Genomic DNA, 13,973 nt, shown 5'->3' with positions numbered 1-13,973 from the left:
AAGACAAAATGGACCAATGAAGAGAGTCACATGTCTATTATGTTCCACTAGACAACAAGTCTGATGTTTGGTTATTATGGAATCTGGGGCCCATTTGGAAACTTACTGGGAAAAAGGTATAAAATGTTCACAATGGAAGACAAAGGCAAGAGCAGTTAGGCTAATTGCAGACAGACTGTCAGTCCTCACGTTTTTGCAACAGAATGACAGGTTGAGAGAGAGAGATAAAAGGTTACAGTACTGACAAAAGGTGGCTACAAATTCTTTGGATGCTCTTAGAAAAGACTTTTGTCAAAGAGACACTATAAAGATTGGAAAGATTTCCCTTGCAAAAGGTGAGAGGAAAAGTCACCTTTGTGGATCTTCCACCTGACAGCAGATTTAGAAATTCCCCAAAAGCTGAGGAACATCCCTTTTAAAGGTCACTCAGCATTACAACTCACTGACACAGGGTGATGACAATTCATTGTAAACTTGCAGAGGCTGCAGTCAGTTTCCTTGAAAGACTGTCTGAAAGTGGCATGGACGTATCAGAACTGTTAAGGAACTAATAAGACTAACATTTCTGTTACTTACAGCATTCATTGCATGCTAGGAATTATTTGCTAATTTTGCACAGTTGCTTTATTAAAAGTAAGTTTTAAAACTTGATTTCTTGGTGTGCAACTCCTTTAAGTCGATGGTAGGAATTTAGTTTTTAAAATAATTCATTCTGGGGAAGTGGGCACTACTGATTATGCCAACATTTATTGTCCATCCCTAAATACCCTGGAGTTTAAAGGCATCAATGTCTATGGGGCTTATGACAGTTCAGCACAGCTCTGTAATTAACAAATGAATTTGACCATATACCTCAAAAAGGACAATACAAATTCACAAAAATGTAAAAAAACATTTTAGTTTAATAAGTTTAGCCAGTTTAATAAACTTCATAAAACAAGAGGAAATGGATTAATATGTACAGTGATATAACACGCAACTTAGAATTGGAACCAACTAATGAGTGACTGACTAAATTTACCTGTCTACTACCTCTCCTTTCCTCTCTCTTGCAATCATATCCAGAAGAGTCTGGCGTAAGTGGTCTCGAATGCAACCATAGCGCACTACCTGATCTCTGAAAATGATCAACCCCAAGTTGTAAACATTTTCTACGTTATTCTGTTGTACATACACGCGATCCTGCAATGAGAACAAAAATGAAAATGATAGTTGTTTGGCCAAAGTTCCACACAGTATCTTTACAATTTTTAAAATAAACCTCAGAATTTATATTCCTTACATATAATGGAGGCCTCAAGCAAATCCTTCTGTTCAGCTTTTAATAAATGACAGCATAATTTGTGGAACTTTAAAATGTGTACTAAGTGCTATAATACTAAAGATTCAATATATCCTTATCCAATGTGAAATGAAAGGCATATCATCAAGATAAGGCATGGCTGCAAAGCAGAAGCTGGATTTATAAAAACACAGAGGAACCTCGATTATCCAGCATCCAGTTATCCGCATTTCGGATTATCTGGCAAGATCACGAGGTCCCAATACTTGGCTAAACTTTGTTATCCGGCATTCGATTATCGAACATTCAATTATCCGACAAAATATTCCCCGCTTGTGTCGTCTGGATAATCGAAATTCCTCAGTAAATGAAAGACCAGAATCTTTTCTCACAGCAAGATCAACAGTTTAAATTTCTTATTACATGGAAAATAACCAACTCTCAAGGTGGAAGCCCATTTTCAAGCTGTTACTACAAACTTAAATGGGTCATTTTTCTGTTACAAAAAGAAGTCTTTGCAGACTGTATTTCAGCCCGAAAATAAAGGGGGAAGAGAGAAAGAAAAAAAGGGGAAAAAGGTAGGAAGCAAGAGATAGAGTAGTTACAAATTGGACGTACAACTGTGGAGAAAGACATTTTCTATTGTTATAATTTAGAATAGAACACCATGTTTGTTGAGTCTAAGGTGCTCAAATTTTAAAATTGACTGATCTCAACCCTGGCCCTCGCCACTGTTTCAAAAGAGACAAAATAAATAGCTTTTTGATGCTATTAATTTAGGTGTTTCTTGGCCATTTTTCCATCAGCACAAGAGAAGTGTTGGGGATTACGCACCAGGATCTTGTTAATAATATTTCATATTAAAAATTACAACCTGCTTGCTAGTTTGAAAAGAGTCAAATGCTTAATCAACATTATAAAAAAATTCACAAAATTCAACGCGAGACTTAATGGCTTCAACGAATATTTAAATTCATCTTGATGCAATTAAGTCAAAACATATACAACAAAAACTAAATTGAAGTGTTCCAAGTCACCAGTATTTAAAATTCTGAGAACGGAATAGATTAACCATTTAAGTTATTGGATGTAGATTTGCTCGCTGAGCTGGGAGGTTAGTTTTCATCTGAAAATGAGCAAGCAAACCTCCATCCAGAAACTCAACCTGAGCTACAAATCTTCTCAAAACTCACTATTTGAGGTATAAACAATGAAAACAACTATTAATATTTGATAAAAGGGTTGACAAAATTAGATAACAAAAAACATTCCTTTGGTGCAAGGGCCCAGAAGAAAAGCGGTATTGCCTTAAAAGTTGAATGCCACATTGCATGGATCATATTAGAACATAGTTTTTCACATTGAATAACCCCACCAAAATTATGTGAAACCTATACAAACTCAGATTTTGAAACTTTAGAATGGTAAATGTTTGTTAAGCAGTAGTATCAAGGGGACATGGAGCAAAGATGGAGGCTGGGGAAAAGGGTTGTGTGGGAGGGAATGGAGTTAAAATACCAGTCATTAAATATAATTTTGGAAGAAGCCAAATGGTCTACTCATGTTCTTATGCAAGTCATGATACTTTATGGATGGACAGACAAAAAAAATGTGGTATTTTAAACCCAAAACACAACTAAATTTTAATGTGGACATTCATTTTCATTTGAAAATGAGCAAGGAAACCTACATCCAGAAACTCAACCTGATCTACAAATCTTCTCAAAACTTGCTATTTGAGATATAAACAATGAAAAAAAACTATTAAATTTTTTTCAACACCGATTAATCAAAAATGCCGATATTAGACATGTGAATCATCTTAGATGCAGAGAGATGCTTTCATTTGATTGAGAATCCAAAACGAGTAAATAAAAATAAAGGCATAAGAATAAATTCAATATGGAACTTGAGAGATTTCTTTCATCCAGATATAAGAACGTGGAGCTTGCCATCATTTTGAGTGGCTGAGGCAAACAGTCAACTTATATACAAGGGGAAATTAGACAGTCACTTGAGGGAGAAAGAAACAGAAGAAAATGCTGATAAAGGTGACAAACTGCAGATTGGGAACAGACTCATGTGAAGCATAAATTCCAGCACAAATCAACTAGGCCAAATGGTTGGCATCTGTTCTGAAAAGTCTATGGAATATTTAGAGTTTTTAAATACCTATTTGGGCTAGCCACAGCTAAGACTAAATGGATACATGCCGGATTTCTTCCAGCAACCTAACGCAATAACCAACAATTTAAATCTATATACAACTAATGAGCAAAAACAGTAGATGCTAAGGTGGAAAACTCATTGGTATTTATTAATACATAAATGGGAGGAACAAATATGTAAGAGCAATCTGCAGAGTGAAACTAAATGGAAGTGAACTGCACTGGAAAACAGGTGGACAAGTATTGAATGGTCAAGAAACTGGAGAGGAGAAGCACTAGAAATAGAGCGTCATGTTCAGGCAATTATGCTGCCTCCCCAATTTTGACCAAAGTCTGTCCAGTACCATGAGAAAAGATGAACCTATACTTCAGAGCACTGAACAAGGACAGGTGAAAGCGCTAATGCAAGGCAACTTACACTGTTTCATTAATTAGTTCCTAATATGAATAATACCAACTGCGATATTAAAACTAAGATATCCCACACTGATGGCAATTGTTTACTTTAGACATACAGGATAGAGTTAAAGAAAAAAATTCCAGTGCAACCAATTAGCCGTCACTTTCAGGAACATGTATTCCTTGAAAAGGGCCTCAACCTCTGATTATGGTTCTATAGTAGTACGAACATTGCAGCAAAGATTGGAGGTCAACATTAGAGGCACAAACTAATTTTCTGCCAAACTAACTGGCATTAAATTCTGAGCATCTTTACAATGGACAGTATCTTTTGATATCTCTTCAAGGACATCCTTTTTTAATTAACTCATTTGGTAAAACTGTTACAGTTTAATAGCATGACATAACTGAGAGCCTAGAAATGTTCTCAATTTTCTTAAAAGTGTACTCTTCCACGGGATGTGTTGTCCTTGACAAGGACAGCATTTATTGTGCATCATTAATTGCCTTTGAGAAGGAGCTATAATCTTGAACTACTGCAGTCCTTGTGGTGAAGTTACACTCAGTAGTATCAGGAAGAGAATTATAGAACTCTGACCCAGCAACAGCAAAGTAACAGTAATTTAGTTCCAAATCAGAATATTGAGATGCTTGGAGAGGAACTTGCAGCTGGTGGTGTTCTCATGCATCTGCTCCCTTGGCCTTCCACATGGTCAAGGTGGCAGGTTTGGAAAGTACTGTTGAACACGCCTTGAATGAGTTGCTCCAGTGCACCTTGTAGATGGCATATATTAGATGACCATATAATATAGGAGCAGGATTATGCCATTCTGCTAGGTATGACTCCAACCAGATGACTACATAATTGCTAATAACTAATTTGGTTGGGTGCGTTTCTATGGGTAGCCCTTACAGTTTTACAGGACAAACTAAAATAATTTAAGAGCCTAGTCTCAGGAATTTTATTGGTTGGTGAGAGAAACAGATGAAATATTGAGCAAGTTCTGCCAGGCAAAGAACATCAATTGAGACAAAAATAGAATTGTACAAAGTATATGTAAATAAGAGGGACACATGATCAACTGAGTGACCCTCATATCAGAGATGTGTTACTCTTCTGCTACACTTCTCATGGAAGGTTCCTCTGCTGGAACCATCGTTAACACCTCATGTATATCTTTTATTTCTGCATGTTTCTGATTCATTTTGACTGGCACTACTGATTTTGTCATATAAAATCTTCTGCTCTCTAGTCCATTACAAGACCTCTCCCTTTTAGCCTGATCATGTCCTTTTTTACCTTGCTCTTTACTTGTTGAATAGCTGCTTACTGTTCAGAGTGTCACTAATTCGGATGAGGAATCTAGGACAAGCTTCTTTATCCAGATAGTAGTTAGAGTGAAAAAGCTACCAAAAATAGTAGTTGAAGTGAATAGCATTTGTGTAATTTAAAGAGAGACAAATAAACAGTTAGAGTAGATTATGCATTATCACTGACCAGTTGAACATACAGCACCATCCATTCTACAGACTTCCATACGATATCATCCAATTCTGATGAATGATTATCAACCTGAAAGGGTATTAACTGTTTTTCTCTCTCCACAGATGCTGTGCAATGCAAGTGTTTCCAGCAATTACTGAAAACAATCTACAAAAAATCATCACATGGAAGATAGAACCCCCAAAAGGAACAAACTATGAGTAGAGAATAGCACGTTACTGCAAGAAACATAAGAAATTGGCAGAAACATCGTTCAGTGCTTGTAAAAGAGAAATTTGAAAGAAATTGATTAATGAAAGAATGAGATATATTCAAAAACAACAAAGGATAATTTAATTAAGCTGAAAGGAGACAATATATTGGAATACTTTCCAGCATCCCAAGTGAAATCAAGCAAAAATTGTGGAATGGATAGAAACTGCATTGATGTTTTCATTGAGAACGAAAGGCTGTAGAGGTTATAGACGCAGTTGTTGATCAAATATTATTTTCAGAGAAGTAAAGAGATTTAAATTAGGAAATTGCAGTTCAGTTAATAGAATTGGTGTGTTTAGAGAAATATTTGGCATATGTGAAATGTTAAAATATCTTGTCTTACTTAAATACATAATTCATGAAAGATTATATCAATAAATACACACATAAAATGGGTTAGAATTATAAAAGCCTTCAATTTTCAAAGACTAGGCCCACCCATCTGTTCACCTTTCAAGTTTGAATTGATCATGAGAAATGCACCATGGAAGTCGTCATCTCTGTAAACCAATATCAGGAGTGCACCGTAAACAGACAGAAAATGAGTGGGATTCTTTGTTTCATTTACTCAAGAAAAAGGAGAGAATGAATCATGACCAATGTAATTTATGCATCTTTCTAATGAAATTATGATATCTTGTGCTTCAAAATTCTGTTTTGGAAGATTATGAGATTTTTTCCAGGGTTACTTTTGACTTTAAGGAAGTAACTTTCTGATTTTCAGTGGCTCATTTCTCATTCTCACTAATTTATTAGATGATGCAGTCAAGATATAACAGGACCTTCTGTATTTGTACTGATGTGTATGCTATTTGAACTTGCACAGAAGCAGAAAGAGATTCATCAACGTCATCAATAATTACCAAACCTCTTTAAAGCTAAAACCACATTAACAAACATGGAAAACGTTAATTTTTTTGGATAACACAGTATTTAAAATTGGAAACAGGCATTTGTCAGAAGTTCTTTCAAACTAATACCTTTATATACACATACACACAAATTATTCTGAGCACATCTACCTACAACTAACTAACATATTTCCTTCACATTTGCACAAGGCTAGAACATTTTAACCAGGCGGTTACTACACTACATCACATTCTTGCACCACATGGGAACACGATTCAAGCAACCTAAAGCAAGAGATTCTGCATCTATTTGCGAGGAATTAGTAAAAGCAAATTACTGCGGTTGCTGGAATCTGAAACCAAAAGAGAAAATGCTGGAAAATCTCAGCAGGCCTGGCAGCATCTGTAAGGAGAGAAAAGAGCTGACATTTCAAGTCTAACTGACCCTTTGTCAAAGGGGCAGTTAGACACGAAACGTCAGCTCTTTTCTCTCCTTACAGATGCTGGCCGAACTGTTGAGATTTTCCATCATTTTCTCTTTTAGGTGCAAGGAATTAGTTACTTCAGTGATTTCGTGCCTTCCTGGTTGTCAACTGATAATTCCACTTGTCTTCTCATCCGTGGCCACTTTTGTTGTCCACCATCTCCCACTATTCTCCAGCCTCAGCCTCTACCCAACAACCCTGGCAAATCTCTCACCAAAAAGTACTTACTTTGGATGTAGATTTGCTCACTGAGCTGGAAGGTTAGTTTTCAGATGTTTCGTCACCACACTAGGTATCATCATCAGAAAGCCTCTGGATGAAGCACTGGTGGCATGGCCCGCTTTCTATTTGTGTGTTTAGGTATCCTTGGGTTGGTGATGTCATTTCCTATTCTTTTTAGCAGGAGGTGGTAAATGGGATCCAAGTCAATGTATTTGTTGATACAGTTCTGGTTGGAATGCCATGCTTCTAGGAATTTTCATGCATGTCTCTGTTTGGCTTGTCCTGGGATGGATGTATTGTCCCAGTCAAAGTGGTGTCCTTCCTCATCTTTATGTAAGATACTAGTGAGTGGTTCATTTCATTTTGTGGCTAGTTGCTGTTCATGTATCCTGGTGTTTAGTTTTCTGCCGTCTTTCACATTTCTTGCAAGGTATTTTGTAAATGAAATTAGTTTGCTTGTCTGTACAGGGTCTTTCAAGTTCATTAGCTGCTGTTTTAGTGTGTTGGTGGGTTTGTGGGCTACCATGATACCAAGAGGTCTGAGTAGTCTGGCAGTCATTTCTGAGATGTCTTTGATGTAGGGGAGTGTGGCTAGGGTTGCTGGACATGTTTTGTCTGCTAGTGTGGGTTTGTTGCTGAGAAAATCGGCAGACTGTGTTTATTGGATACCCGTTCTTTGCACCTGTACAGCGTATTCAAAAAGAATGGCATCCAAAAAACACACAGTCTGCCGATTTCTCAGGAACAAACCCCAACAAGCAGACAAAACACGTCCAGAAACCCTAGCCACTCTCCCTTAAATCAAAGACATTTCGGAACTGACTGTCAGACTATTCAGACCCCTTGGCATCATGGGAGCCCACAAACCCACCAACACACTAAAACAGCAGCTAATGAACTTGAAAGACCCTATACAGACAACAAGCAAAACTAATGTTATTTATAAGATACCTTAAAAAGAACTGTAGCAAACACTACATTGAACAAACAGGCAGAAAACTAACCACCAGGATACAGGAACATCAACTAGCCACAAAAAGACATGACCCACTCTCACTAGTATCCTTACATACAGATGAGGACTGACACCACTTTGACTGGGACAAAAGAATCCATCCTAGGACAAGCCAAACAGAGATATGCACGAGAATTCCTAGAAGCATGGCATTCCAACCAGAACTCTCTCAACAAACACATTGACTTCAACCCCATTTACCTCTCTTCCCCCCCCCCCAAAAAAAAATGATATCACCAACCCAAGGAAACACAAACACAAACAGAAAGCAGCCACACCACTAGTGCTTCATCCGGAGGCTCACTGATGATGTTACCTCTTATGGTGATGAAACGTCTAAAAATGAACCTTCCAGTTCAGCAAGCAAACCTACATCGAGAATCTCAACCTGAGCTACAAATCTTCTGTAAACTCGCTAGGAGTTACATTGTGAAACTTCTTATTGCTGTCCTATCACAGGTTGTTTTATTTCCATATTCCCCACTGACAAGTTCATTAATGAACCTATGAGCAGCAAGCTTGAGACAGAAACAGTCTTTGAACAGATGAGCGGCTTCTCACTGTCAAGTGCATGTGTAAATTGTAGAGGTAGCATGAATGTGACAGCAATGCCTCACAGACTGTTCAACAAAATATATTATAGATCATAAACAGATTATCAAAATGGCTAATTAAATGGCTAAATCAAACAAGTGTTGTAATTTTAAACAGGAACAATCAAATGAGTTCTACTGTCAAAATAATTTCATTAGATCCTTCATTCACTGATTGCTTCCCAAAAATCACCTTTCCTTACCAACATTAAAGTGAGTTAAATACAGTGGAAGAATGTACAACAGTATTGGTTTAAGTGACATTTATCAAGCCTACCTACCATATACATGAGTATGTCTCTTATCATCACCATTGCAGTCTGATGGTCATTCCATGCTTGATTTAAGGTCTGTAGAAAGTTATTATTTAATGAGTTTAACACATCTTCCCGTACCTGAAAAAGAAATATGCAACTAGTTTTTATGGGTAATGTTTTGATGAGCATCCGTAAGTAAAACTATTGATAACCAACAGTAATACGGCAGACAGACACTGGGCCAAAACCAATCTCCTTTTACCTTCCAGTATTTACCAATAAAGGGAAATGGTTGTAAACACTTATTCCTCCAAACAGAAATATTCAGTGATTAAGCAAAATTTTATTTGTTTACATAATCTATTCACTATGAAGTCATGGCAAACTTAAATTCCACTTCTAAAACATCCCACACATATACTTGAAGAAAATCCTGTTTCTCAAGGGCACATACCTTATTGATCAGATGTTCAGTTACAACTTCTCTCAGTCCAGTATATAGTTTCTCACCATGTTTATGTAATACCATTGTATATGCATTTCTGTAGAGTTCCTCAAAGCTGAGCCCACTATTATTTTTGCGCTGAATCTCTTGGATGGCATTCTTTAGTAAATCCCAGATACTATTTACATACTTCTCATCCATAGTCATCTGCAAGCGAAAATATACAAATTTAACATTTTGTCAAATCAGGTTGTCAGTTTTGAAACTTTGAATAATAATTAGCTACAAGCTATGAAAAACATTTTTAAGATCAGAACTTATTCTGATCTTAGCTATGGTAACAAAGGTTATGTTAACACTTCATTTGCTGCAAAAGTATAATGAGCCAGTGGAAGAAGGGGGTGCTTAGGACAGGCAGGATAATTATTATTAGCCCTTGCAGCTCTTATATACCTGTAGCAGCCAGCTCCTAATTCATCACCCAAGTGATCACTCGTGTTATGCAAAGTTATCCATCTCAAAAACTAAAAGATTGTCATTTTCCAAAGTACTGAATGTGCTATAAGCAAGATGTACAAAGATCCATAAGCCCAAATTGCTGGGGTAACAATGCTCATCCAAACATACTAGTGCCATTAGATCAATTCTTTGCTTACCATAGCTATTCGGTTTCTATTTTCTGAAACGAGATAACTGGTGATAAAAGTTGCATTATATTAAAAGGTTAAGAAATTTCAAAGAAATGTTATCATACAGTAGTGTACGCCACATAAAATGATCGTAAGAAAAGGTAACTAGAAGCTTGGTCAGAGTCAAGTTTTAAAACATATCCTGGAGAGGTAGAAGCAGAGGGGTTTGGGCGGAGAACACAAGAGTTTAAAGCCTAAGCATCTGAAGATACAATTCTATATTGTTTCACAACGAAAATTAAATCCGTACAGGAAGCCAGATTGGATTGCAGAAATCAAGTGCTGAAGGATATTAAGAGTCAGTGAGGTGCTCAGCTATGAAGGGATGAGAAGTTTAAAAATCAAATTGCTGCCAAAAAGGAGATGAGTAAGTGAGACTTAATGCAAGCTTCGGTTATGATTAGATTACTTACAGTGTGGAAACAGGCCCTTCGGCCCAACAAGTCCACACCGACCCGCCGAAGCGCAACCCACCCAAACCCCTACATTTACCCCTTACCTAACACTACGGGCAATTTAGCATGGCCAATTCACCTGACCCGCACATCTTTGGACTGTGGGAGGAAACCGGAGCACCCGGAGGAAACCCACGCAGACACGGGGAGAACGTGTAAACTCCACACAGTCGGGAATTGAACCCAGGTCTCAGGTGCTGTGAGGCAGCAGTGCTAACCACTGTGCCACCGTGCCGCCCATATGTTTGAATGTATAAAAAAAACACAAGGAGGTGGTCAGCCAGGAGGGCATTAGAAAAAGTGATACAACTGATTTTTTTTCAGTTCTTTTGCTGAATATGGGTATCACTATATAGTCCAGCATTTATATCCCATCCCTATTTCTTAATCACCCTCGAGCAGATGATGGTGGTGAGCTGATTTCTTGAACTGCTGCAGTCCATGTGGTATAGATCCACCAACAATGCTGTAGGAAGAAAGGGTGCTCTAATTCTAGAACTTTGGCTCAGCAGCAGTGGAAAAAAATAGCAGTATAGTCGTAAGTCAGTATGGCGCATGACTTGGAAAGATACCTGAAGGTACAGGCATTCTCATGCAACTGCTGCCCTTTTCCTTCTGATCTTTGAGGTCACAGGTTGGAAGGCACTTTTGAAGGAACCCTCTGAAGTGCATCTTGAAGATAGTTTCACACGACTGCATTGAAAATGGTGTGCAATCAAGTAGGTTGCTTTGTAGATGGTATAAAACTAGAGTATCACTGGAGCTGCACTCATCCAGGCAACTGAACTGCTGACTTGTGCCTTGTACTTGATTTTGAGAAGTCAAAACACGAGTTACTTGCTGCAAACTTCCCAGCCTCTAATCTCCTAATTTAGCCATAATATTTATGTGGTTAGTTCATGATAACTAACTCAGGATTTGGATACTGAGTGATTCAGCAATGGTTATGCTGAAATGGAGATGCTGTTATTCTCTTGATTGAGATGTTCATTGTCTGGCACTTGTGGAGTACAAATGTCACTTGGCATTTATCAGCCCAAGCCTAATGTACAGTAGTACATATGGACAAAATTTGCTTAATTATCTGAAAATTCACAACAGATGATGAACATTGTGCAACTTTCAGTGAACATTCCCATTTCGAATTTAGGATTGAGGGAAGATAGGATCTCCTGCAGCAATACTCTGGAAGTGAGATGATTGACCTGCAACAACCAAAAGTATCTCCTTTTGTCGATATAGGACACCAACCATTGAGGAGTTCCCACCCCAAGTGCTTCTTAATGTCAGTCAACCAAAATTGCCTCAATGTCAGGTTTACAGCAATAACTCATGTTTTGGCTTCTCAAAGCATCACTCTCACCTCAACTCTCTTCAGGTCTGCTCATCAGTTCTGATGAAGAGTCATCAGACTCGAAATATTAACTCTGCTTTCTCTCCACAGATGCTGCCTGACCTGCTGAGTTTCTCACTTCAACTCTGTTCAGCTCTTATGTCTGTTTAGATCAAGGTTCTGAGATCAGGAACAGATTGGTCTTAGATGAACACAACTGAGCATCAGTAAGCAGATTACTGCTGAGTAATGGTACTTGATAGAATTGTTGACAATCCTTCCGTCAGTGTTGACAGAGCATACAGGGGGAAGATGTATTAATTTATCCTTGCTGTTGGTGGATGAATACAGTTGGGCAATTTTCTACATTGCTGCAAAGATGTCAATTTCAGAATTGTATTAGAATAGCTTGGTTAGGGTCTAGACTTGTTGCAGAACACATCTCTTTAATATCAAATTAGGGGTGGCTCAGTGGTTAGCACTGCTGCCTCACAGCTCCAGGGACCCAGGTTTGATTCCTGCCTTGGGCGACTGTGTGTTTCCTCCGGGTGGTCCGATTTCCTCCCACAACCCAAAGATGTGCAGGTCAGGTGAATTGGCCATGTTAAATTACCCGTAATGTTAGGTGCATTAGGCATGGATAAATATAGGGTAGGGGAATGGGTTACTCTTTGGAGGGTGTGCACTTGTTGGGCCGAAAGGCCTGTTTTCATACTGTAGGGAATCTAATCTAATCATTGCTAATTCCATAGCCTTTGTAGCATCCAGTGCCTTCGGCTATTTCTTAATATCACATGGAATTAATCAAATAGGCTATCCATTGAAGTGTTAACTGCAAACTTGAACTGTCTATGCCTTCATTCAACTCTCAAAGAATGACACTGAGGGCTCTCTATAGGTCCCTAAGACACCATTTGTCACAGTCTGTCAATCAGAATAGATTTGCTTTACCTCAAAACTACATGTACTCAAAACAGCTTTCAATTCACGTTTATGATTGAATCCAAATCAGTAAACTTAAAAGTTTGCTATTTTTTTTTGAGTTGACCTTACTAAATGTCTTCTGGTAGCTTATAATATACAATTCTTTATCCTTAAATGACCTCAAAATGTTAATTAGATATGACTAAACTTACACCGACTCCACAATCCACAGACTGATCAGTCATCTCACACAGATACAAACCCTTTGATCCTACTTGTCCAGGCTGACCAAGTTTCTTCAACTAAACTTGTCCTATTTGCCAGTGTTTGTCCTCTAAACTTTTCCTATGCATGTACCTGTCTAAATGTATTTTAAATATTGTGATTTTGCCTGCGTCTACAACTTCCTCAGGCCACATACAAACCACCTTCTATGAGAAAAATGATCTCACTGAATCTGCTACTCTTTTGTCCATCTAGTAGAAATCATTTACTTCTGTGCTATCAGCAAATGTTGATATTGGGTTTGTAAAAATTCCAAATAAATAATGAATGTAGGGAACAAAAGCTGATTCAATACTCCTTCTGGAGATGTGACACTTCAATTCTGTTTCCAATTTGTGTTACATCCAGAGTCACCTGCCATTAAAAAGTTAAGGAAACTTCTGCTAAATACTCCTCTTAATACAGATGCTGCTGCACCTGCGTTTTTCCAAGTTTCTGTTTTTAATTTAGATTTGCAGCATCCACAGTATATTTTGTTTTTATTTTATGCATCTAATTCTGTTTCCCCTTACATAGTGGATCTGACTTTTTTTTTAAATGGCAGGCTCATGAGATATCTTACTGATGGTTTCTGATAAATCTTGTACACTTCACCACTACACTACTACTCCCCTTAATGTCATTGGAATACTAATCCAGACCATCAGGGTAATGTTCTGTGGACAGGAATATGAATTCAACTATGACAGATATCAAAATTTGAATTCAACAGAAAGCTGGTCTGATGGCAGCCATGTAAACATTGTTCATTGTCATATAAATGAGGGAAGGAAATCAGTCATCCCTCCCTGATCTGGCCTATATATGACAG

General features: G+C 37.8%; 1 protein-coding gene across 1 annotated transcript in view; it reads right to left on the bottom strand.

Moving 5' to 3' along the window:
- cul3b (cullin 3b) overlaps positions 1-13,973 on the bottom strand; it is a 61,903-nt gene that overhangs the window by 29,533 nt on the left and 18,397 nt on the right. Inside the window, 3 exon segments of the mRNA XM_060834858.1 lie at positions 1,022-1,182; positions 9,056-9,169; positions 9,486-9,683. Of these exon segments, the coding sequence (XP_060690841.1) occupies positions 1,022-1,182; positions 9,056-9,169; positions 9,486-9,683 (473 nt within the window).

Source organism: Hemiscyllium ocellatum, chromosome 13 (assembly GCF_020745735.1).
Source record: "Hemiscyllium ocellatum isolate sHemOce1 chromosome 13, sHemOce1.pat.X.cur, whole genome shotgun sequence".
NCBI lineage: Eukaryota > Metazoa > Chordata > Chondrichthyes > Orectolobiformes > Hemiscylliidae > Hemiscyllium > Hemiscyllium ocellatum.
The sequence above is the reverse complement of the archived record's forward strand: the minus strand, read 5'-3'. Positions and strand labels throughout refer to the sequence as shown.